Source organism: Carcharodon carcharias, chromosome 11, assembly GCF_017639515.1.
Source record: "Carcharodon carcharias isolate sCarCar2 chromosome 11, sCarCar2.pri, whole genome shotgun sequence".
Classification (NCBI taxonomy): domain Eukaryota; kingdom Metazoa; phylum Chordata; class Chondrichthyes; order Lamniformes; family Lamnidae; genus Carcharodon; species Carcharodon carcharias.
In genome coordinates, this window is record NC_054477.1 from 24319812 (window position 1) to 24345430 (window position 25619).

Sequence of the window (25619 nt, forward strand, 5' to 3'; positions counted from 1 at the left end):
TCACATGTAGCAGATTTCTTTCCCTAAAGGGCAGTAATGAATCAGATGAGTTTTTGCAATAACTGATAGTTTCTTGGTCACCATTGCTGAGATTAGCTTTATTTTGCAGACTTATTAACTGAATTTAAATTCCACCAGCTGCCAAGGTGGGATTTGAACCCATGTCCCTAGAGCATTAGCCTGAGTCTCTGGATTACCAGTCTTAACAACATTACCACTATACTACTGAATGCTGATAGGAAAACGTTATGTCATTGAATTATTAGTGCACTTGCTTTGATAGGAAAATTGAAATGCTGAGCAAGATGCATCCAATTTGGAAGGAAATTCCGCACTTCCACATTCTTATTTTTTAAACGCTCTCTTTTCTTTATCTGCCCCCTTTTCCCCACCCAATTGATTTTGGACAGTTTATTTAAATTATGGAACTCTTAAAAGTGCTACACTTCTACACTTGCCTGCTACAGCCGTCCTGAAAACAAACTGCTAACATCAGGCTGCACTTGATACGTTGCAAAAATAAAGTGGAGTGCTTTATAAAAACATTGGAATCCACTGTGCCTCAACAACAAAATTCCTCAAACAAATTACTATATCAGTACCTGATGAGGGGTGCCTTGTAGTCGAGTACTGACTTTGGGAGATGAGTGGACACAGAATTGCTAAGTGGCTGATGACCAAGCGTTGGGTACGAAGGAAGGTAGGAGAAGTAGTTGGCAGGGGTGGGGGTAGTCCTGGCCAGTTTAAGAAGCAGCATGGACAGAGCCCTGCGAGCATGGTATTTCACTTGCTGAATGCTCTAGAAATGTCAGTTTGGGGGTCGGGTGGGAAAGAAAATAAAATAAATGCAAATGCAGAAATTGCGAAGTGTAAATTAAATTACTGTATGACGCCTGCTGAATTTGAAATAGTTGACGATTATTGCACAGTGAATCTGACTCTACTTTCTAAAAGACCAGGTGGTCAATGAAAAAAGATTTTTTTTTCTTTTTTAAAGAAGAGAATAGTGGTCATTTGAATTCTGGATGCTGGTTTGATATGCTCCCCTGTGACCTTCAAGTTACTGATGTCAATTATTTTGCTGTCAGAGGCACTGAATGAAATCTCCTGTTACAAAATCAGTTCACTTGCTGGCTTAAATCTAATGTGTTTTTTTTCCCCTATGTAAACTTGATGCAGGCCATGCAGCTTTGTCTGTTATCAATCAAAGTGCCCTTGGAGTGGATCAAGGAAAACTCAGAGTTTTACCTAAATCAGTGGGTGATGTTTGTCGAGTGGTGTATCAGGCCAAGTGCTCTTTAATAAAGGTGAAGAGTAAATTTTATATACGTTTATAAGCAACTTCCTTTTCTACTTTAGATGTTACTTTTAAGACGCCATCCTGTTGGCCATGTTATTTGTTGCAACTTGATTAATTTATCGCACATTTAAATCTTAGACCCACCAAGAGCAAGGACGCTCGTACAAAGAGGTGTGTGCACCAGTAATTGAACGTCTGAGATTTTTGTTCAATGAGCTGCGTCCTGCTGTCAGTAATGACCTTTCTATAATGTCTAAGCTGAAACTACTAAGTTCATTGCCTCGGTGGCGGAAAATTACCCAGAAAATCATCCGCGAAAGGAGGAGAATGAGAGGTATGAAAATAAAACACATGTACCCAAACAAGAGGCTTGCATGCAGCCTGCGTATTTGCACTTGTATATCGTGTGTGTGGATGTGTGTGTGTGTGTTTGTTTCATTTTTAAAATATTATATAAATATATGTAATATTTGAAAAATAAGGGAAAAGATTTAATCAAAATATGATAAAAAATAAACTGTATTGAAGTAAGTTTTAGGAACAAAATTTTCCAGAAAGGGAATGCATTTAACTTTGTGGCAATATCTTTGTTTATGTTAACTTTAAACCTTACTTTTTAAAAAATATTTTTGCATAGCCTCATGTTCTTCTTTGAGAATCAAACATTTAATCTCTTAATAGCTTATGTGGGCAAAGAAAGATGCTGATAATTAGATTTGAAATTCCATTCATTTGTCTAAAAGTGGACAGAATACTGTGAAATCATTACTGAAATCATTTGGTTTGGTAAAATAATAATTATATTTTGTCTTTCAACTCCACCTTAACTTTCATGGTGTGAGGGCGAATAAGTGCATTCAGTAGGCATATTGACCCTGTGGATTTTTTTTAGTGACACAAGCTTAGTAAGTTAGTTAACTGGCTAAGATGCACAAGTAAACTGGACTCATCAATTCAGACTAAACTAGCAAAAGTTTCCTAAATATTAATCCTCCACAGAAACATCAGTTGAGACTAAGGTTCAGGTAATCAAGATCACTTTCCTGCGATTCTGCCATTGAAAACCTGGCTCAAGACTTTTGGTGACTTGCACATCTGGATTGATTTTGGCTGATGTTTTAATTATTTTTTAAGCACCAGTGCTGCATTCCTGAATCTTGTTATATCCGACTTGCAATTTAAAAATAAAATTGCACAACTATAGTCCACATTGAATGTTTATGATGATGATTTCTAATGTGCCTTAGTTTCTTTGTTGTGTTGCTCTTGGCTTTTTGTTTTTAGTGTTTTAAAAGAAACTTTGGTCTCTTTATGGAAAATCACCTCTAAACCTGTTCATAGTGCTGACTGTGCTGTGACTCTTTACAGTTCCAAAGAAGTCTGAATCTGCTGATGTGGAAGAATCCAAGATTGAAAACAGTGAGAGTGATATAGAAGATTCCTGTGTTGTACCACTTAGCCCTGGAGGTGTGGATAAAAAAGCCATGCCTGTGAAATCAAAGGTAAGATAGTGATAAAGATTCCTGCTTCATGTGTACCGTGTAGTTTATAAACCTCGGGGGTTGCCATTGTTTGTGGAATTTTGAAAAATCTTGAGTTTGGAATCAATGGAAACAAATGGAACACAGTGTATCGGTATATATTGTTCTGGAAAAAAATACTTTTCATACCTTGCTGTCAATTAAATTAGGTTTAATTTGTATTCTTTAAATGTTTTAATTCTTTCGTGTTTAAGATTCAAACTGGGTAAATCTTTCCTGATCTCTCTCCCCTTCTTTACATACTCTCTCTCACTTTTCTTGCACATCTCTTCATCGTATACCTCTTTCTTTGTGTTCTGTGCATTCTGTCTCTTTTTTTTTCACTCAGTCCTATTTAGAAATACTGGTTCAGGTGTTTTTGGAGACTTGAGACACTACAACGGCAAATATGTTTGACTGCAAACAAACGTCTGTGCTTTTGAAATTTTGCACCTTAATTCTGTAAATAACATGCCATTCTAATGTATGATTTGTTCTGTGTTGTGATCTAGGATAAGTGGCCACCCCTTCTTTCTTCTGTAACAAGTGTTCACAGATACAAATGGCTAAAACAGAATGTTCAGAGTTCTTTTCCACAATCTGCATTGATGGCAAATATACTTGACTTTGCATTGAAAGAAGAGCCAATAGATGTGGAGAAAATGAGAAAATGTCTCTTAAAACAGGTAAGGCAGAGTTTCCCACTGAATGTAAGATTGCAACATTGGGAAGACTTAACTTACTATTACTAATCCTCAACTTGGTGACAAAGTCCAAATACTTACTGATTTATTGTTTGCTTTTGCAGCTGGAGAGAGCTGAAGTTCGGCTGGAGGGAATAGACACAATGCTTAAACTGGTATCAAAAAGTTTTTTGCTTCCGTCAGTGCAATATGGCATGTTATGTGGTTGGCAAAGACTCATCCCTGAGGGGATAAATATAGGGTAAAAGTGCTTATTTTTAATTTTCTTTTAAGGCGTCACTCATATGTCTACACTAATATATTTAAAAGTGGGTAGAAACTGAAGACCATCTTAGCACAGTTTATGGTAGAAATGGCAGTATATTGTAATCCTACTTCATGCCACCTACTGTAGAAATAATATTCTTGGTACTTAGCCATTTTGTGATTCTTTTTTCGCACAGGAAAGAAATTTCAATATTCATTGAACATGAGAAAGTTGTGAACAAACTAGTCAGACAAATTATTATTAATCAGTTTGACTGCAGCAGATACACATATTCCATTTACCACACAAGTAATAGAGTTCAGTTAGTGGTCTCGGGTATGGTCTCACCAAAGTCCTGTATAATTGCAGCATTTTTTTTCCAGAAGAATGAGAGGTGATCTCTTTGAAATGTATCAGTTTCTGGGAGAGTTTGACAGGGTAAATTCTGTGAGGCTGTTTCTCTTGGCTGGAGAGTCCAGAAACCTAAAGTTATAATTTCAAAATAAGGGTTCGGCCATTTTGGACTGAAATTAGAAAAGATTTATTGTCTCACGGCTGTGTACTATTGGAATTCTGTACTAAGAGGACAGTGGGAGCTCAGTTGTTGACTATATTCAAGACTGCAATCAATAGGTTTTTGGACACCAAGGGAACTGAGGTGTGGGTTTAGGGCAGGAAAGTGGAGTTGAGGTAGAAGATAAGCCATAATCTTGTTAATTGGAGGTGTAGGCTCAAGGGGATGAATGGCATGTTTCTGCTCCTATTATGTCCTTATTTTCTTATAGACACTGCTGTGATGGGTTGAATTGCTCCTATTCTGTAATTGTATAATCCATAAAGAATTTCCTGCCATGTGTAATAAGGCCATGATTTAACATGACCTTGAGTCCAACATGTGTTAAATGCCTTGAAACATATTGCAGGGTTGGATAATGGGGGGGATCTAAGCAGTAGCTTGGTTTGGAGGGTAAGGTGAAGGGAGGGATTTGGCACAGGCTGCTGTTTTAACCTTAGTGATGAAGAAGTCCCATCAACTCCTTGGACTTGTTTTTGGAGGCGAAGGTGGAAGAAGCTTGTAAACATGGTTTAATGTTCGTAGTGAAGAAAAAGTTATATATGCATTTACATTGTATGTGTGTAAATGCAAATGTATTTTGTGAGTGTCTGATTAAAAAAATATTTCATTTGGATTATTATATACAGTTATCCCCCATTTAGAGTGCATTCTCATAGCACTTTTTTGTTTTAGTGGGGTTTTTTAATGACGGATCTTACTCACATAGTACTGCCTCCATTTTTGTTTTAGCTAGTTTACTGCACATGTATCAAGGACTGCATTGTAACTGTGCATTGTCTGCCTGTTTTTGTTTTTTAAACACACTGCCACCTCTCCTGACTGCTTTGCTCCTTCCTGCTCGCTGCCCCTCTCTCTGACCCCCTTGCTGCTTCCCTCTTGCCAAGAATGGCTTGGAAGATGAGCAACAAGCAGGAGGGAGTGAGTGGGTGACGAGATGGAAAGAGTGGAAGGTAGAAAGAAGTGGCAAGTGGGAGAGAATGAGGGGGTCCAGAGAAGTGGCAAGAGGGAAAGACAAGCGGTGGTGGGAAGTAAGTTAGTAAGAGTCATACGTTCATAGGAGTAGTTAGTTAAAAGGGGATTTTTGGGCCACTAAGTTTCAAGACAGCAGTAGGTTTTTAATGTAAGTATTACAGGTTAGGAACATAAGCCCCCCCCCTTATTACATGGTTTCATATGAGAAAATTATTTTTGTTTAGCATGTTTTCGTTTAGCGGAACTTTTTTAGGAGCACAGTAGGAGTGTAGAACAAATGATATCTGTATAAAATTACATAAAATGTACAACACAAACAGGCCAAAAACAAAAATACCTGGAAAAACTCAGCAGGTCTGACAGCATCTGTGAAGAGGAATACAGAAACAGGCCATTTAGCTCATTGAGTCCATGCCATTGTTTGTACTCCACTGAAGTCTCCTCCTAGCTTTTCTCATCCAATTCTTTCAGTATAACCTGCTAACTCCTTCGCCCCCATATGCTTATCTAGCTTCCTCTTGTGTATCTATACAGTTAGCCTCAACTGCTCCCTGTGGTAGTGAGTTCCACATTACATTGTTATGTTAATGATATACAGCAGCGATGGACAACCTAGGCTAGTGAATGGGCCACATGAGTGGCCCTCCTTCATCTCAATGGGCCGCAAGATTGAAATCACGCATGTGCACCAGCCATGACCCCATGAATAAGAATTTGCAGGGTGTGCCAATTGAACTGTAGCAGCGCTTTGGATGCAGAGGGAGCACATGGCTCTCACAGTCAATGTTGTGTGCAGTCAGCATGCACCTCACCTCATGTGCCTTTGCTGTGCATGCATATCACTTCAGTAACACTGGTGGGGAAAAAAACAACGCGGAAGGAAACCAGCGGAATCTGGCAACCCTGCACGTAGGCAACAGTCAACAAAATGTCTCGCGGGCTGCACTCAACTCTGATGGGCCCCATGCGGCTGTGGGTTGCAGATTGCCCAACACTAATATACAGCATACCCAGCAGTATATGCGATGCAGATACCCTTTGGGTTTTGGAATTTAAATTGGAACCTCTGCTTGTAATGCTGAATTAATTGATCTCTGCTGTTAAAGGCTTTGATCAATAGAAATGTGTTCCATCCTGTGGCTGAAAGCTCATACTGCAGCATGATAACTTATTACTTGGTGTCCACAAACCTGTTGTCCAGCCTGAAGTTTAGTGTAGGTCTTCACCTGTGAATATTTGAAATTTGCATTTTCAATTTGGCATGCCGTATATACTCAAGTAATGGTTGATTTTGTGTAAAAGTCAACCTCTGACTTTTGGCCAAAAGGTCCAAACCCTTTGTACTTACCACCTGCTCGCTGCTGAAGTCAAACTCGCCCTGGTGCAAACCTACTCGTTGATAGAATCATAGAATAGCACATCGTGAAAGGCATCTGTTCAGCTTCTCGTTTCTGTGCACGTCAATACATGATGTCAGGGATACCACCTCACTGCTCCGAGCTGTATTCCCGCCAATCCCACCCACTAATCTGACAACATGGTATTAAGAAGGAACGGCAGACACATAGCCGAATTCAAACTTAGTCATTGACATTGCAAAGCAGACAGATAATTGTGCAGCTGTTAGAGAATGCAAACAATAGGAGAAGAACATTAGATATTGGAAGAAGCTGTCTACACAGTTTAGGCAGATACCTTAGAATAAATCTGCAAACTGAGGAAAGCCTAGCATGTGGCTGCAGTTGGAGAATGAAGTTGCAAAATATGTCAATGAAAATTGCCAGAATGGGCTCTGTTTCTCACGGATCTATTTGAATCTTTCCCTGAGGCAAGCAACAAATGTTGGCATTGCAGATTTCAAAGCCAGCCCTGAATGGTGTACCAGGTTTATGAAGAGAAGCAAGTTTGTACTGTGACAGAAGACCAAGATTTCACAGAGTCTTCCAGCAGAACTTGACAAATTTATTGCATTTCAGCGGTTTATAATCAAACATCAACAAAAGAATGGATTGGCCTTTTTGGCAAACATTGATGAGAGACCAATGAATTTTGACATGCCAGCTAGTCAAACTGTGAGCGAAGTTGGAGAGAAAACAGTGTTAGAGAAGACAACTGGCCATGGAAAAAAGCAATGATAGTGTATAAATTTGTAAAAATGGCTTTTTTTTGGATAAATTTGATGAATTTAAGGTGTACAAATTAATGTCTGTCTCTATGGAGATCGTCATTTATTTATTTCAAAAGTAAATATTCAATAATACTTTTTGGCTCCTTCGCACCACTTTTGAGGGCAGAGTTGGCAGGAGCAGTCTCTGACCTGGGATGATGGGAGAGGGTGGATTTCAACCTTTCAAAGTTTACTCATGTGAAAGTCGCCTCCCTACATTTTGGCTAAAAATTTAGTCTTAGAAACTCGACTTTTACTTGAGTACATAAGGTAATTTGTAGGCATGGCTGGTTTGTACACTATTTCATGGTACAAATCTTAATTTTTGAAAGGAAATTTATTACCGAAATGTAAGCTGAGTTAATGGCCTGGATTTTGGGCTACTAATGATGGCGCAACTGTTGACATTCATGTCATTATTTCTCTGAAACTAACAGCAATTTCTGGAACCATACATGTCTAGTTAAGTTTGGAAATCCAGAAGTTGCTGTCAGTGATTCTACGTTTCTCAAGAGGGTGTGCTGTTGAGGTCCCTGCAGAATGCAATTAATTAGAAATCATTGAACTGGCAAGAACTTCAAGTCTTACACTTTTAGCCTCGCTGTAAAAATCCTTGACAAAATTGCACCTTGTTGAATGAGATGTAACTGGGCTTTTAACTGGCCCTGAAAATATGACATTCTGAATGTCGTATTTCTCCATTATGGTAAGAAACTCCACATTTCGATGTTTTTTTTTTAAAGTTTGTGCTGTTTCAGCTTCTACTTCAGTCAGTAGTGAATATCGTTGCTTTGCCTCTGACTGCAAAATCCAGTTCATTGATTTTGTTTTATATATATGTCCTCTGATCAGTGAAATTTTAAATACTACATTTTTTCATTGACTCATTTTATTCATGTCTTGACTTCATATTAAAATAGAAATTTTCTGTTTAGTGAACCTGTTTCAGACTGCCTAAGAGATGTGGATCTCATACCACCATTTAACCGTATGCTACTTGAAGTAACTTTTGGAAAGCTTTATGCCTGGGCTATTCAGAACATTCGCACTATGCTGTTGGATGCACAAGGCAGATTTAATGAACTAGGTAAGAAAGTTTTATTCTTTTAACACACAAATAGAGAAATACAAATCAAAGTTAAATTTTAAGCTAAGACTCGTCCCTAACACCTATAAATGCAAATATAACATGCTTAAACTGTCTATATTTCCTAACACAATCAATTTTCAGAATAGCAAACCTGTTTACAATGATGCAGTGATATTGGAAGTTAATAAAATTTGGATGCAAGGGGAACACTTAAGTTTAAAAAAAGATGCAATTGAATTTTTTATATTTATAGCATATCAGTCTTCTGGAGTTGCATTCATTGATTCAAGGCCAAGTTGTCTATGGGTCATGTGAGTCAAGAATAATTGGGCCAAGAGACACGGGTATAATTGTCCCCATTTTAAAAGTCATTTTTAAAATATATTCCAAGTTCCTTGTCTGTATCTCCAATGGAAAATGTCTTTGCAGACTTGTCATAATGTCATAATTACACCTTCCTGGCATTGGATTTGTGGCAGTGCATGGCCATAGGATGTAATGGCACATCACAAATTAATGCAGACAGTTTCTTTTATAATTTTAGACATAGGAATTCGTAATTCAAAAAGCTTTTGGTAAGTTTGTGTAAATGTAGGATTGTTAATGCATCAGGAAAGGATTGAGAGATAAAAGAACGAAAGTGAAAGGGGAGAGAAGAAATGATATGTACCGTACTTTAAAGATATCTCTTGAAAAATGTTATACAAACATCATTATTGTTAAGAATACAGCTGCAGCCATTGGTTTTGTGAACGATGGACGGAGACAAATTAGGATGGCAAAAAACTCAAAATAAGTGCTGCAGGGCACAAAAATTTTAAATGTTAGTGAGAAGTTTCCATATTTCTAAGTCGGAAATAGTGACAGTTATGTAGGTAGGGAAGGGCTCATAGGCATAAGCCATTTATGTTCACAAGTCTGAATTTTGGTGCATCTGGTTGGAGTCATTGGCAAAACTGCCCAATTCATAGATTGTAATGAGACATACTGCGCACTATCTCTGTTTCATGATGTTTTATCTGTAAATTCAAAATGTAAAATGTTACATTTCCCAGAACTAACACAATTTGCAGACAAGGAGTCAACAACAAAGCAACAGTTTATGGAATCCTTGACAACAAAGAAAATAATGACCAATTTGTTATAATAAGCTATTGCAAAAGCTGACTGACACATAGTAAATGTTACAAATACAGGGTAGCACCACCTTTACACCGTTATTTCAGGAATATTAATTACTTTCAATATATTTTAGACACTTGACCATTTTGATAGATAGAGGATTCATTTGATATGCAGAAGAATTATTAATTGCAAATGTCTGGATCAGAATGTTGCTAATTACAAACTTATCTTCTTAGGCATGCAATCTATCCCTCTGCAAACCGTAACCAATGAGAACCCTTCAGCACCAAGCCTTGGTACCATTCCACAAGCTCGCTTCCTACTCATCATGATAAACATGCTGACGCTTCAGCATGGAGCCAACAGTCTCAGCCTTCTGTTAAACTCTGGTTTGCTTGCATTGACTCAAACAGTTCTGCGACTAATAGGTCAGTGTAAAGTAAATGCTCCAGTATGAAATCTCTGATTCAAGAAGCTTTATTCAATTTTGGTCTCACTAAAATAATCTTCTTTCATTTTCTCCATCCTTCTGAGTCATGTAAATGAACAATGTTGGCTTGTGTTTGAACTTAATGGCATGCAACTTGTAAAATTTTATCCTTGGGACAGTTGGAATAGGGCAATTAAAGTAGTTGGTCAGATTTTATTACTGTTTGAAATTTAGTAATTTAAAGTTCTCTCTTCAGTTAATTTCTAAATTCAAAGTGGATGTTACAGGTACCTCACAAAGGAATAGCATATGGAAAGTTTGTACCCAAAAGAAATTTGCACCTTAATCAGATGATCCCTTCCCTCCCCTATGCCCCCATACCACCCATTTTCAATCAACTGTGCATCAACTATTGTGCTCTGCATCTTTAGTTTTTTCAGAAACATTTATAATCTGTTTTTCATTACTACTTTTGTCATCAAAAGAGTTTCGAACTTTCTCCGACAATCTCTGTCATGTCACCTTAGAGCCGCTTTCATCTTTATGGAGAACCAATCTACCCCTTCTCTGTTTCAACCACCCACCTCCAACACCCCCCACCCCTCAACCCCAACCCCAACCCCAACATCTGACCCATCTCCATGTGGATAGCTACTGGTTAGTCGTTAGTCAGCTAACTGTTGATGGTGGCATTAGGAGCATCAGCAGCTTATAGACATGGAAACAAATGAAGCCAAGGATGGAATCTTTAGGTCCCACACAATTTTTAAAAAAAGCCATGAGTGTGGATGGAGTGATTGTAGGGGGATTTACTGGCAGTGTTACAGTTTGGGATGGAGCCAAATGAGGCAAATGTCATGGGTTGAACCATAGAGGAGGATTAGTTTGTCGCTGTGGAGAAGTCCAAGAATTAGATGAAGGATAGTGTGACATGGTGACAATCTATCTCCTTGGTGACTTTGATAAGGGTGAACTTTGTGCTCTGGACAAGGTGGAAACCTGACTTGTGGAACTTGAACAGGCAATGGTGGGAGAAGTGGGCAAAGACCTAAGTGGGGTTATAAATATACAATCTCACTGTGCAGTTTTCTCTCTTTTAAAATTATGATTCCAGGCATGCATTTGAGCTCTTTTGCCTTAACCTATATAATATCTTTTTCTTTCCTTCTGACAATTTGGACAAAAAGTGGGCTCCATTGTTCTGAAAATTAAACCGGTTTTACTAGAATTTTGTTTTGTTTTGCTGTGTGACCTACATTGGGAACAGATGATGATCCTTTACATAAAAGGAATCAATATTTGTGAAAATTAACTTGTTCTCTCGTAACTTATAAGCAGGCTTACTTTACTTGCTCTAATGAGCTGCAGTTTTTTAAAAATGATACTGAGACCCTTGTAAACATTATTGTAACCCCTTAAAAGTTTAAAATTTGTTTCCTGGTTTTTCAGAAAATTTTCTGAGTAATTCGCTTTCTTCTGGCTTTATTGAAATTCTAAAGCAGCCAGTTGTTCGTCCGTAACTATATCTGAATGCTATACATTTTATACCAATAGTTTTTTTTCTAGTATGCAGTGATTGTCGGGGTTAACGATTCTCTTACGATTAGCATCGCTTTCCCTTGCTATATATATATAAAAGTACCAGGAATAATAAATGATGCCATCCAAAAACGACCTCAATACCAGTTTATAATTCAAAGAAGCGATTTGTACTTTCAGGAACAGGACCGTCCATATCAAAATTGGAAAGAAACAGATTTAAAGGTGGGGCTGTGTTGTGCGCATGCGGTAAGTGTGCACCTTAGGAATTATGGAAACATTTGGATAAAAAGATGTGCGGTGCTTTCTGTTTCCGTACTTATATGCAATTTTTAACATTTATTTTTGCATTTAAACACATCTTGTCACTGATCTTGGAACAGAGTGATACAACTGGCACTTTTGAAATGTATTTTTTTTACCTCCAGAACTGTTAGCTAAGAATATAACCTAAAGAAGTAGGAAAAGGAGTATGCCACTTGGCCCTTCAAGCCTACTCTGCCATTCAATATGATCATGGCTGATCTACTTCAGCTGCACCTTCCCACACTATCCCCGTACCTCTTGATTCCTTTAGTATCCAAAGATCTGTCAATCTCATATTTGAGTGTACTCAACAAATTAGCATCCACTATTCTCTGGAGCAGAAAATTACCAAAGAACCTATAGAGTGAAGAAGTTCCTTTCTCACCTCAGTCCTAAATGGCTGATCCATTATTCAGAGACTGTAATCCCTAGTTATAGACTCCCCAGCCAGGGGGAACACCTTCTTATCAAACCCCTTAAGAATTTTATGTATGTTAGATCACCTCTTATACTTCTAAACTCCAAGATTATAGGCCTAGTCTACTTAATCTCCTCCTTGGATAATCTCCTCATCCCAGTTATCTGCCTGGTGAACCTTGTATTCCTTCTAAAGCAAGTAAACCTTTCCTTATTTAAGGAGACCAAAAGTTATCAGTACTCCAGGTGTGGTTTCACCATGTCCCTATATAAGTGCAGCAAGATTTCTTTATGCTTAATTCCAAACTTTTTGTAATAAAGACTAACATTCCATTTTCTTTCCAAATTGCTTGCCGTATCTACATGTTAACTTTCTATGAAGGGACACCCTCTAAATTCTAAGATTTCCCAGTTGATCAGCATTTAAAAAAAATTCTGCTTTTCTATTTTCCTACCATCTCACATGTTTCGACATTTTATCCAAATGCCACATTCTTACCTGCTCACAATCTGTCTTAGTCTTTTTGCAGCCTCTTTGCATTCACCTCAGTTTACTTTGCCACCTAACTTTATCATCAACAAATTTGGATACATTATACTTGGTCCCTTCATCCAAGTCATTGATAATGATTGTAACTGGCTGAGGCCCCAGCATCAATCTTTGCAGTACCCCACAGAACTGCCCCCCCAACCTGAAAATATCCTATTTATTCCTATTCTGTTTTCTGTCCATTAACCAATCCTAAATCCCATGAGCACTAATTTTGTGCTAATCGCTTGTGCAGCACGTTTTCGGATGTTTTTTGAAAATCCAAATATACTATTTCCATCTTATTAGTTACAACCTTAAAAAAACTCAGATTTATCAAACATGATGTTCCTTTCATAAACTTGGGTTGGGACTGCCAAATCCTGCTATGATTTCCTAAATACCCTTTTATCATTACCCTAATAATAGTTTAGAGCATTTTCGCTAATACTGATTCAGACCGACTAACACTGGTTCAGGCCAACTGGCCTATAGTGTTCTGTTTTCTCTCTCCCTGCTTTCTTGAACAATGGAATTACTTTTTCAACCTTCCAATCCGTGGGGACCATTCAATAATCTCGGGAATTGGATAAGGATCAAAACCAATGCATCCACTATTCTGTCCCAGCCTCTTTTAAAACTGTAGGATTAGGCCATCGGGTTGAGGGAATTTTGTCACTGTTAGCCCCATTAATTTCTCCAGTATGAATTTTTTTTACTAAAACTAATATCCTTAAGTTCCTCATTTTGATTAGTTCCCCACTCCTTCCAGAATATTTTCTGTGTCTTGTAACATGAAGGCAGACACAAAGTATTCATTTAGCATCTGCCATTTCCTTATTTCCCATTATAATTTCTCCTGTCTCTGCCTCTAAGGAGCCCACATTTATTCTCACTAATCCCTTTTTTGTACATCTGTAGAAGCTTTTACAATCTTTTTATGTCTCTCGTTAGTTTACTCTCATTTCCCATTTTCTCTTTATAAGTTTCTTGGTGATGTTTTGCCGAATTTTAAAACCATTCCAGTCCTCCAGCATACCATTTTTTTTTTGGCAACATTATAAGCCCCTTCCTTTAATCTTATACTACCTTTAACTGCTCTTGTTTGCCATAGTTGGACCACTTTTCCAGTGTTGTTTTATTCCTTAAGGGAATCTCTGTTCATTGAGAATTATGAATTAATTCTTTAAATGTCTACCATTGCCTACTTAACATCATACCCTTTAATCTAATTTCTTAATCTATTTTAGCCAACTCACCCCTCCTACCTACGTAGTTAAATTGGCTCATCTTCTGTACTGATTCCCTTAAGTTGCACTTTTACATAGTGTACCATACTGTCTTCCAGTTACACCCCTCCTCCTTTCTCCAGATCAGTGGGACTGCATTTGCTTAGATGCACTATTATGTAGTATTACCAAATGTAGCCAGAGCATCTCCAGCAGCGATTTCTTTTCCTGCCACTCCACTGATGGGGAGTAGGATGGGAGTTAATGGCACATGATACATGGTGTGGACTAGGATATAAGCTGCACAGTTTTTGGCAGGAGGATAGGTAGTTGTCGAGAGCATCAGAAGGCTGGTAGGTTCAAAAAATATATGTATGAGGATTTTCTTTGCAGATCTGCTGATAATAGAGGTGAAAGAAAGTGATCGTTGTTCCAGAGAGGCTATGGAGTAGAAACTCATCTCTGGATTAAGCAGGACCCCCACGTGGCATAAAATCTAGTGCAGTGTGACAAAGCTGAGGGGACAATAGAGTCAGTGGCAGGGGAGCAGAGTTTGTGATGAAGACCAAAGTTAATGGCTTGAGTTTTCCCAATGGAGGGGATTGAGTATCTGCCAAGCAGTTGACAACATAATCAGTAGAATGGTTGAAATAGGTGATGGGTGAAGGGAGAAACCATTGCTGGAATTTTTCTTGTGTGGGTTAAAACGGAATCAAGTCTAGGCAGCCCCACAGTCACATGGACCTGATTAAGAGGAGGGAAGTTGGAGGAGAATAGTGTGGTGTACCATGTTGAAGACTGGAAAAAGGGAGAGGAGGGATATGGTACCCTGGTTATGGTCACAGATGTTATTTATGAATTTGGTTAGGACTGTATTGCAAGGGTCGGAAATTGAATCGTGGAATTTAAGAGTCAGCTGATGGAGCAGAGCTGGAAAGTGACAGTTTAGAAGGATGCAGGAGATGGCAGGATGGCTTGAGGTGTGGCTTCTGATGGAAAGTCAGTGGAGATGAAGGAATATTTTACTTTTGAATAGACGTCTGGTGATAATGGTTTTGAAAAGAAGAGGGACAATGTTTGAAGAGAGGAAATCTTTTACAACTAACATGGGACCCCGGAAGGGAAGATGGATAATCAGGAATTTAATGGAATAACGTTGAGGGGACAGCAAGTAAGTTTTTTTTTTTATTCATTCATGGGATGTAGGCATCCCTGGTTAGGTCCGCATTTATTGCCCATCCCTAATTGCCCTTATTCAAAGGGCATTTAAGAGTCAGCCACATTGCTGTGAGTCTGGAGTCACATGTAGGCCAGACCAGGTAAGGACAGCATGGGCAGCAGGAACTTGGAAGAAAGGGTGGAAAGAGGGAGACCTGGTGGTTCAGATTTGGAGTGTGAAGAGGACTTTGGATGGAAACAATGAAGGGAGCTACACTAAAGGCTTTGATGACAAAAGAAGATTCAGGAAGCATTTGGTAATAGAGAAAATAGCCCTGGGGTTATCTTTGCCAAAAGCATAATCCTAGAGTAGTCAGTGGCTTTTGCAGAGGACCGGTGGGGCCATTAGAAGGCAAATGTTGGCCTTTATTACAAGAGGATTTGAGTATAGATGTTGTACTGCAATTATATAGAGCCTTGGTGAGAGCACACCAGGAGTATTGTGTGCAGTTTTGGTCTCCTTACCTAAGGAAAGATATAAACCTGCCATTGAGGGAGTGCAATAAAGGTTCACCAGGCTGATTCCTGGGTTGGTGGGATTGTCCTATGAGGAGAGATTGAGATGACTGGACCTTTATTCTCTGGAGTTTGGAAGAAAGCGAGGCGATCTCATTCAAACATATAAAATTCTTACAGGGCTCGACAGAGTAGATGCAGGAAGGATGTTTTTCCTGGCTGTGGGATCTAGAACCAGTCTGAGAATAAAGGCAGGTCATTTAGGAATCAGATGAGGAGGAATTTCTTCACAGAGGGTGGTGAGCTTTTGGAATTCTCTGCCCCAGAGGGCTGTGGAGGCTCAGTTGTTGAATATGTTCATGACTGAGGCTGATAAATTTCTACACATTAAAAACATCGAGGCATACGGGACTAATGCAGGAAAATGCTGTTGAAGTAGATGATCAGCTATGATCTCACTGCATGGTGGAGCAGATTCAAAAGGCCGAATGGCCTACTCCTGCCCCTGTTTCTTATGTGGCTTATTAGAACTGGGTATGGTGAAGCCGAGCTGGCAATGAAATGACTAAGCCAGTTATATGCCAACTTTTCTCAAGGAGCAAAGCTGTGGCCTTACTGGGGGAATGACAGGGATGGGAAACAGTGAAGGTTTTGCTGAGAGATGAGAGTGTCAAAAGTAGAGGTGAAGTAATGGTTGAGCAACTCAGTAAAATCAGAGGTATTATGGTAAATGAAGGGTATATTGGGAGGTCTTTTCCTGAAAGGAGATGAGGAAGTGGTCTGAATAACCTTGTCAGTGATTGATCTACAGTGTTAGGGAGGATAAGGTAATAATTAGCCATAATTAGAGGTCAGAGAAATGCATGGAGAGCTTTAGGAGGGTGGTAAATTTTGAAGAGGGAAGGTGGCATCGCTGAGGTGAAGATTGAAGATGGCTTGGGTATAGAGTCCCTTGATAGGCAGTGGGAAGAAAGGTGGTAGAATATCTTGGAGAGAGCGTGGGAGCGGTACATGATTTTAAAGGAGAAAAGGGTGGAAGACGATTAGGTGCTGTGGAAGTAGGGAATTGCCAAGATGTGAGTTGGAAATGAAGAACATGCTGCTACTGCAATGGATTGGGCAGGACAAGAGGTGGAAAGTATAACCTGGCTGAGAGACTTTGATGTGGGAAATTGTGTCACTTATTGTGAGCCAAGTTTTGATCAATGCCAGGGCATCAGTATGATTATCTATGAAAGGTTTATTGAGTTTTATTTTCTGTTGTTAATTAAAATATGTTTATTTTAAATAAATTAATAGTGCTGACAATGTGAGAAGAACCTATTTAGAGAAGTTATCATGATTGTTAAAGAGAGCTAAACTTTCATGCATTGTAGGAAAGGCATTGTCTTTGAAGGGCTCTTTTGATGATGTTGACTCACTTGCACTGCAGTTCTTTCAAACCAGCTTCCTCTGATGCCTTCAGAAACCACTTTTGCAATTCATCATTTCCAAATGCTGGCCTTGGTAGATTGAAAGGGAATAAGAATTTAACTCTAATTTTCTTATTTCCATTGAATAGGACACTGTTGGTACATCCCTTTTTAAACAGGCCATGATGTAAAGGAGCTCAGCAGCTGGCCTTTAAACCGTGCTGAGGGCACTTTTTGTTTTTGCCACTACAGACAAAAAAATGCCATCAAGCAGTGCATACAAAGTATTCTCTTTTCCATTGCCAATTGAACACTAGATCCTAAACAAAGGTCGTTGTTTAAAGAAATTAGTATATTTTTCTAGCACAAGGCAATCCATGTTTTTTTTAGTCATTTGTTTAGTCTCCTTCTGGAAATGAATAGGCCATTGATTCACTGAGCACTGATTTTTTTTCAAGACTTGTTTCCTTGTAGCTGAGTGATAGACTGCTTTGAATTCCCATGGATAGGGCTGCCCCCCACTCTTCCCATTGTCAGAGCAATGCACAGTTGGTATTTCAAACAGTGCTGTTTCAAACTTGTATGCATGACCCTTTTCACGTTTAGCTCTCAGGTTAGGAACTGGTGCTTTTGAAAATTTGTCTTTCTTCTGTGTACTTCCTCATCACATTCATTTTGGTACTGGATCTCCAACTTTGATTTAATTTACTATGTTAAATTCTTCAATTAGTGAACTTCCATGTTGGAAGTTCCCCACATGTTGGTGGCCAATTTCAAACCCTGTGCACCTAGTTTCCAGGTAATAGCATAAGCCACCAAATCCACCTGTGCTGTTCACTTACACTTTAGAAAATTAACCATGTATGACACAGTACAGGTTTTTTAAATAATTGAATGGCTATAAAGTGCTGCAGCAAGAAAATCTTGTTGTTTGGTTACCCATGCATTCTAGGTGAAATTCTAGAGTCCTGTAGGCTTCTAAAATGCAAGAACATCAGTTCAGATAATGTGTAGCCAGTTTTTGGGCTATTATGTGCTGACTAGTAACCAGAACAACAACTTGCATTTATATAGTGTCTTTAATGCAGTAATTCTCTTAAGTCGCTTCACAGGAGCATTATCAAACAAAATTTAACAGCAAGCCATGTAAAGAGCATCTTAAAGGAGGAGAGAGAGCAGGAGAGGCTTACGGAGGGTTTCCAGAGCTCGAACCCAAGCAGTTGAAGGCACAGATACCAATGGTGGCGTGATTACGATTGAAGGAGTGCAGAGATCTTGGAGGTTTCTGTGGTTGGAGGAGGTTGCAGAGATATGGAGGAGTGAGGCTGTGAAAGGATTTGAAAACAAGGATGAGAATTTTAAAATCAAGGCATTGTTGGAACAGGACAGAGGCAATGGATGGACGAAATCTGGTGCCAGTTAGGATGTGGAGAGTAGACATTTGGATGAGTTCAACTTTACCGAGGCTGGCCAGAGGAGCATTAGAATAGTCAGGTCTAATGGTATGGATGAGGGTTCCAGCAACAGTTGAGCTGAGGTAGGGTTGGAGACAGGTGATCTTACAGAGGTGGATGTTGGAGTTCTTGGCTATGGAGCATATCTGTGCTTGCAAGCTCATCTCTGTCAAATAGAACACTAAATTTACAAATTGCCCTCTTCAACCTTTGACAATGATCAGGATGAAAGATGGAATCAGTGGTTAGAGAACAGAGTTTGTGCTGGGTCAGAAGAAAGACATCAGGACTCCATTTTGGTTCTCAGCTTGCCATGGCACTCCCACTGTCCACAGCTGCATTTTATATTAGTTTCAACGACTTTCTGATAAGCAAAACTAATTGAGGCCAGCTGTGGTACGCCACCACTGCCATGACTAGTTCAGCATTGACTTTTCTATTCCTGTGAGATTCAATGCCATACAATGTCGTTTAGCTTATCATTTAGGAAAAGGTAGTGGAAACATGGAAAGCTCTCCTCCAAAAAGCCATTGAGGCTTGGTCAGTTGAAAATTTCAAAACTGATATTGATGGATTTTTGTTAGGTGAGGTTAGTAAGCAATATTGAACGAAGGCGGGTTAATGGAGTTAAGATCCAGATAGCCATGATCTCACTGAATGGCAGAGCAGATTTGAGAGCTGTGTGACCTACTCCTGTTCCTATGAAAGTACCCACCTTTATTTCTTGATTAACTTAGGCATAATATGTTTTTTGGAATTGCTATGGATTTGTTTTTCCTTAATTTTTGGATATTCAATGTTTACATACAAACATCCCTCTCTATCTTTGCATTGGCTTTGTTAGTCTTTCACTGACCTGGTTTGCTTGGAGTTTTCACCTGAGCACCTGCAGCTACCTTGGCAAAGATCGAATGTGGGAATACCAAAATGCCTTGAAATACATCAGAGCCCAGAGGGGCCCTTAAGACAGCTACAAGAAAACAAGTACTTTTAAAGAAATGGCATCTGTGCTCCCTCATGGTCTGCGGTTAATCATTTGTATAAGGCAAATAAAGGATACTTAAAGAACAGTGCAGACCATATTGAAGTCCAATATTATCAGTTTTTAATTGAAGTATTTTTTAGAACTTGATGAGATGTGATTTTTTGCCTCCTGGAAAATTTGATAATGTTACTCTGCATCGAAACAGTTTTAAACCTGACATTACAACCACTTTTTCTTTAGGCCCTGCTTCTGATAGTGGTGAGGATGATATTGGTGCATCTCTTCATGGAGCCTCAGCCACTGTTTTAGAGGAGTCGAGAAAGGAAACCACACCAGTTCCACTGCCTGTCTCTGGTCCAGAGCTAGCGGCAATGATGAAAATTGGCACTAGGGTGATGAGAGGTGTAGACTGGAAATGGGGTGATCAGGTACTGAGGCAAACTACAGTAGTCTATCCTAAAACTATTAGGAATGCCTAGGGTGGAATTTGTCTGTTTTGGCCTATTCCTTTCAGCAGGAAGGAGCTGGGGAGGAGCAATTGAGGCATGACTATTCCTGGTTCAGCTACCGGTCCACTGTGCATGTTGTGTGCGTATGCGGGTATTGTTTTAAATGATTGCATGCTATGCAGTTAATTTACTTCTGTGTGCACTTCTACTATCATTTATGCCTTGGTGTAAACTTTTTTTGTCCAATGATTCAAAAGTTACTATTTAATTGAGGTGCTAAGTCCCAATATGACTGAAACATAGCTGGGTGGTCTTCTTACAATACTTGGGCTTCACACCTCATGGAGTATAGTTTAGATTTTCAAAAAAGTGTTTAAAAATTTAGTTGGATAAAGCTCCTGAGCATTTTATAAATTTTTCCTATGTTTTAATGACATTTGCACTTGTTCATAAAGTTCAGCAGAACTCTGCCTAGAATGCAGCGTACCTCACATTCAGTAAAGAATTGGCTACCTGACTAAGAGAGACTATGCCAATGGCTGATGTGGGGAATGGGCAGTTTGGGCGGGTATGTGGTTTGGTCATACAATTGGAATGAAGAATATTCCTCTGAGGTTGGAATAAAAAAAACTTAGTTATCTTTTTTGGGGTATTTTGTATTCCTTCTTCCTAGACCTCTCAACTATTGCCAGTGGTATGTTTTTAACTACTCAGTCCCATTCCTTTGTAACCCTAAGCACCTCGATTTGATCATTTTTGCCCTAAAGAAAACTTTCAGCTGCCAACTTTTAAAATTTAAATATGAGAAAAAAGTAATTTAAACTGTTATAAATGCATTTGACTGGCTATGGAACTGTTGCTGTAACATGAGTATTCTGTTTAGTTTTTGGACTTTTAACTGTTGTTTTTATCTACAAATTCCTCTTCAGGATGGGCCGCCTCCGGGATTAGGTCGTGTAATTGGAGAACTGGGGGATGATGGCTGGATCAGGGTTCAGTGGGACACTGGGAGCACCAACTCCTATAGAATGGGAAAAGAAGGAAAGTATGATCTGAAATTAGCTGAACCACCACCTGCTGCACAGCCAGCTACAGAGGACTCTGACACCGAGGACGATTCTGGTGAGTAATAAAATACCCGACGAATCATTGACACTTAATTTCAGTGGAAGTGTTCAGAAAAACAAACACAGGCTTGGTTTTTTTTTGGAGGGAAAAATGTAGTGAGCATGATAACTACAGGATGAGCTGTTTTTCAAACTAATCTCGTTTGAGGTAATCTGAGAGTGTTTGGTTTGCATGTGCTTGCTGCAATATTTTTGAAGAATATTTAGCATTTTGATTTATCCAGAGTTCCATTTCAGCATATTGTATAATAAGGAAATCCTTTGTGCTAATGGAGGAAACGAAAATTCAGTTGAATGGCATCAAAGCAGTTTGTTACACTCTATTATCAGTGTGTTATTGTAGTAGTTTAATGAAAATTTGTCTTTCAGCTTTTCTGCACTGTCTCACAATGAAAACAACTCTACCATTTAGGACTAATTCTGCGTGTTCTTTAATAGTCAGTACACTGGGGTTTTCTTCACATTTTGCAAGGGTTAGAAAGAAAGGATACTTGCATTTAGAAAACTAATGAATCTAATTCTTGTGATGCTGTTTTGTGCACAGATGCAGAACCCGTCGAAAAGAACACTCACCCAACTGTGATGCTGTTGATGGGGACAGTTAACCTTCTACAAACCTTGTCACTTTCTGCTGGCATTCACTCAGACCTAGTCCAGAATGAAGCTACCAAAACTCTCTGTGGGCTTTTGCGGATGCTAGTAGAGAGTGGGGCATCAGATAAAACAGGTACCGAACTATAAGAACTTTCACGATCTTTAGCCAGTGACAGTGTTCTGGAGTGCAATTACTTTTGTAATATCATTAGTAAGGTGTGAAAACAATCATGTTCTGAATTGCTGGTAGTTTAGCTTTCTTTTTATGATATATTGAAGTGTAGAACGGCAGGTTTGTTTTCTCATTTTTTAGCTCCTGACTCCAGCTTCATTGCTGTGGGAGCTGCTGAAAAGAATCCAGGTAGAGTCTCACAGAAGGTGGTGTGCAAATTTGCTTTAAATTTTGGGTCTATGTGGATATTCTAAATCAAACATCATTTGCCTGTCACCTGCATAATACCCCAACGGATCAAGATTCACCTGAAGCAGTCAAGAATCAACTGGACCCAGTCCTCAAAGGCCGTATGCAGATTTGCAGTTCGTGCCTCCAACACCTTCTAGACCATTAATTAAAATAGTAAAGAGCCTCCCCTCCCCGACGCCAGTGTTAAGACCGTTCCCCTTTACAATAGGTACGAATCCTGATGCATCAGGCTTATTAAAAGTGTAATTATACTATGCAAAATAAAAGTTTTGCTTCTCAAAACATTGACTTATTTGAAGTAGGAAACTACATGGACACTGATTTTTAAACAAAATGTGTAGATGACAGCAATGAAACGTGGAAGTGGTTGCTTTTATTCCTAGTCTCTTTTGTTAAACTGGATGGCATGCTTTACTTCTCAAGTTTGATCTACTGCAGGAACAGAAAATGTCTTCACGTTATTTGGAGAGGTTAACATTTTCACATTGTGGTTGTTTCTAGCTTCTTCAGTAAATAAAGTAGTATCCAGAGAACAGCACAGGAGCTGGTGTACACTGGGTTTCATTAGAAGTATAGCACTTACTCCTCGAATGTGTGGTACCCTGAGTTCATCTCAGTGGATCAGCCTTCTAACTAGGATTGTTGAAGGACAGCAATCATTCACTGCTGTGTCTCTGCAGCGACAGGTGAGAATTTCTATTGCGCAACTCCTTTTCCAAGAAGCCAAGGGCCAAATGTACTTATGACACTATTAAAATAACATGGTATTTGTCTGAAGTGCGTTCTGCGCAGCACCCCCCCCCCCCCCCCCCCCCAAAAAAACACACACACCCTGCCAAATTCGTCACTTCTGTATCTGTGCTCAACATAGTGACAATTAACATTGGCAAATGGAACATTTTCATTTTTTCCATTTGGAGATGTCTTGGGTTCAGGAAGAATTCAACATATAAATATTTGGGTATATATTTTTTTGATTTACTAATTTTAGGGGAAAACTTCTGACTTGAAAGAACCATGTTCATTTCCTCAATTCATTTACTCATCTCTGAAAGTGTTGACTTTTTCCGGGGCCTGCAATTGCCCTGCAACCCTCTGGTACCCTGTCCAAATGGGTGATCTTCACATTGAGTCGAGACAGAGTGCCATTAATGTATGTGATCATGGAGGGCAGTTTACTTAAGCCCAATTCTGTGGTCACCTGATGCTCATACATACATTTTCTGGCAGCAATCACTAGCTTTTGGCTAGTTATTTTCCTTTCCCCTCAACTCAGTAGAATAGAAAGCCATTGTAAAGCTTCAACTGCTCTGACTGGGATCAAATGTTGCAGCAGTAACGATATGGCCTTGTGTTATGTCAAGAATCTTTATTCACTAGGCTATCAAGGGAGCAAATGACAGCTCTGCTGGATAGGGAAAATACAATGCATGTGTTTTGCAAGGACTTTAAGAACAATACCAACAGCACTCGAGAAGCTTGATGGCATCCAGAACAAAGCAGCCCACTTGATTGGCACCCCATTCACCACCTGAAACATTCCCTCCCTCCATCACTGCCGCCCAGGGGCAGCAGTGTGTACCATATACAATATGCACGACAGCAACTCGCCAAACTTCCATCAACAGCACCTTCTAAACCTGCGCCCTTTGCCACATAGAAGATCAAGGGCCACAGATTCACAGAAGCACCACCAACTGCAAATTCCCCTCCAAGCCATACATCATCCTGAATTGGACCTATATGCCATTCTTCCACCGTCACTGGGTCAAAATCCTGAAAACCCCTTCCTAACAGCACTGTGTGTCTACCTACCAGATGGATTGCAGTGGTTTAAGAAGGTGGCTCACCACCACCTTCTCGAGGACAATTAGGGATGGACAACAAATGCTGGCATTGCCAGCCACGCTCACAACCCATGAAAGAATAAAATGGAATTGACAAGGTACCACGTATGAGATTATTGGAGAAGTATGGAATTTGGGAAAAGATTGTATCCAATTTACTGTCTAATTAGAAGGGAGAGGAGAAAATAGTTTGAATTATCTTTCAGATCACACAGGTTGATAGGGTTCATGTTGGTATTGTACTTTTTTGTCAACATGAATGTTTGCTATTCTATTTGTGTTAGATCTTAGCTCTGCGCTTGTTGCAAGCAGTCCTTCCTTCCTGGGACAGAGATGAGCGATCGAAAGACATGAAGTTCCTTGTTGAAAAGCTGTTTGTTTTTTTGGGTAGTCTTCTGAGCACCTGCTCATCTGACCTTCCACTCTTGAGAGGTGAGCTTCCTTTTATGACTGGCACATATTTTCCTTTTATTAATTGAAAAGTATATATATATAAAATGTTTTAAAATAGATGTGTGGTTAAAGCAGCTTCTGGTTGTGTTTTCACAGATGGAATGTTGAGAAGAAGAAAAACTAGACCTCAAGCTTCTCTGACTGCCACCCACAGCAGTACACTGGCAGAGGAAATAGTTGCACTGTTGCGAACACTTCACTCTCTGAATCAGTGGAATGGACTTATCAATGAATACATTAATTCTCAGCTTAATTGCATCAGTGAAATCATGACAGATAAAGCACCAGAGGCAGTAAGTAGAATATTGTGTTTCTTTACACTGAATTTCTTTTTCACCTTTGTGCTTGTTCTGTGCTTATAGTTACCTAGGATGCAGAGTTGATTTTATGCCCTGTACCATCAATAAATGTAGAAGTACAGCTTTAAAAATGTTAACCTCTTAAGAATAAGAGTTATGATCATAATTCTTATTCAGACCAGGTGAAATCAGCAACTAAAGAGACATAGAATGAGAAAATAATACCCCCCCTCCTCCTCCCTGCTCTGTTGTGCAGTTCTCATGCAGCCTATATTAAGTCATCCTTATGTTTTCTTACCTAGTCCGCCATGTTCATGCACAATTTGCAATTCCTGTCAGCTTGCTGTGAGGAAAGACTTTGGGTCATGTAGGGCTTTCTTGCATATTTTGGAACTTGCAAAGTAAATTTTCTGCACAGCAGAACCAACCTATAATTATAAAGTTTGTGTTTTTGCTAGCCTAGGTTTGTAGAAGAACGTTAGCACTGGGACAACACTGCTTCTCTTTGAAAAGTGCCATGGGATTGTTAATTCTTACATGAATCCAGGAACAAAATTTTTAAAAATTGTCATGGTCAAAACATTAACTTGGTACTTTTACCAGTAAAAGCTTTACCTGCTTTTTAAAGCACACAGGATTATTCTTGCCATTTAATCCTCGATTCCTTTGGAATTCGGATAAGCTCAAAGCCATTCCTGCAGCTAAAAGTATGAACTAAATTTGAAACTGCATAGATACCCCTTCTTATC

General features: G+C 39.2%; 1 protein-coding gene across 8 annotated transcripts in view; it reads left to right on the forward strand.

The window, feature by feature from the left end:
• herc2 (HECT and RLD domain containing E3 ubiquitin protein ligase 2) overlaps positions 1 to 25619 on the forward strand; it is a 255191-nt gene that overhangs the window by 112984 nt on the left and 116588 nt on the right. For 5 of the 8 annotated variants that reach the window (XM_041199292.1, XM_041199293.1, XM_041199295.1 and 2 more), the window contains exons 28-41: positions 1180 to 1307; positions 1439 to 1634; positions 2669 to 2802; positions 3333 to 3506; positions 3629 to 3765; positions 8423 to 8574; positions 9939 to 10130; positions 11852 to 11920; positions 19918 to 20105; positions 21056 to 21248; positions 21798 to 21980; positions 22773 to 22957; positions 24403 to 24550; positions 24668 to 24864. In XM_041199292.1, coding sequence (XP_041055226.1) covers positions 1180 to 1307; positions 1439 to 1634; positions 2669 to 2802; positions 3333 to 3506; positions 3629 to 3765; positions 8423 to 8574; positions 9939 to 10130; positions 11852 to 11920; positions 19918 to 20105; positions 21056 to 21248; positions 21798 to 21980; positions 22773 to 22957; positions 24403 to 24550; positions 24668 to 24864 — 2276 coding nt within the window. The remainder of the gene's footprint in view (positions 1 to 1179; positions 1308 to 1438; positions 1635 to 2668; positions 2803 to 3332; positions 3507 to 3628; positions 3766 to 8422; positions 8575 to 9938; positions 10131 to 11851; positions 11921 to 19917; positions 20106 to 21055; positions 21249 to 21797; positions 21981 to 22772; positions 22958 to 24402; positions 24551 to 24667; positions 24865 to 25619) is intronic. The other 3 variants (XM_041199298.1, XM_041199299.1, XM_041199297.1) reach the window with 2 other exon arrangements.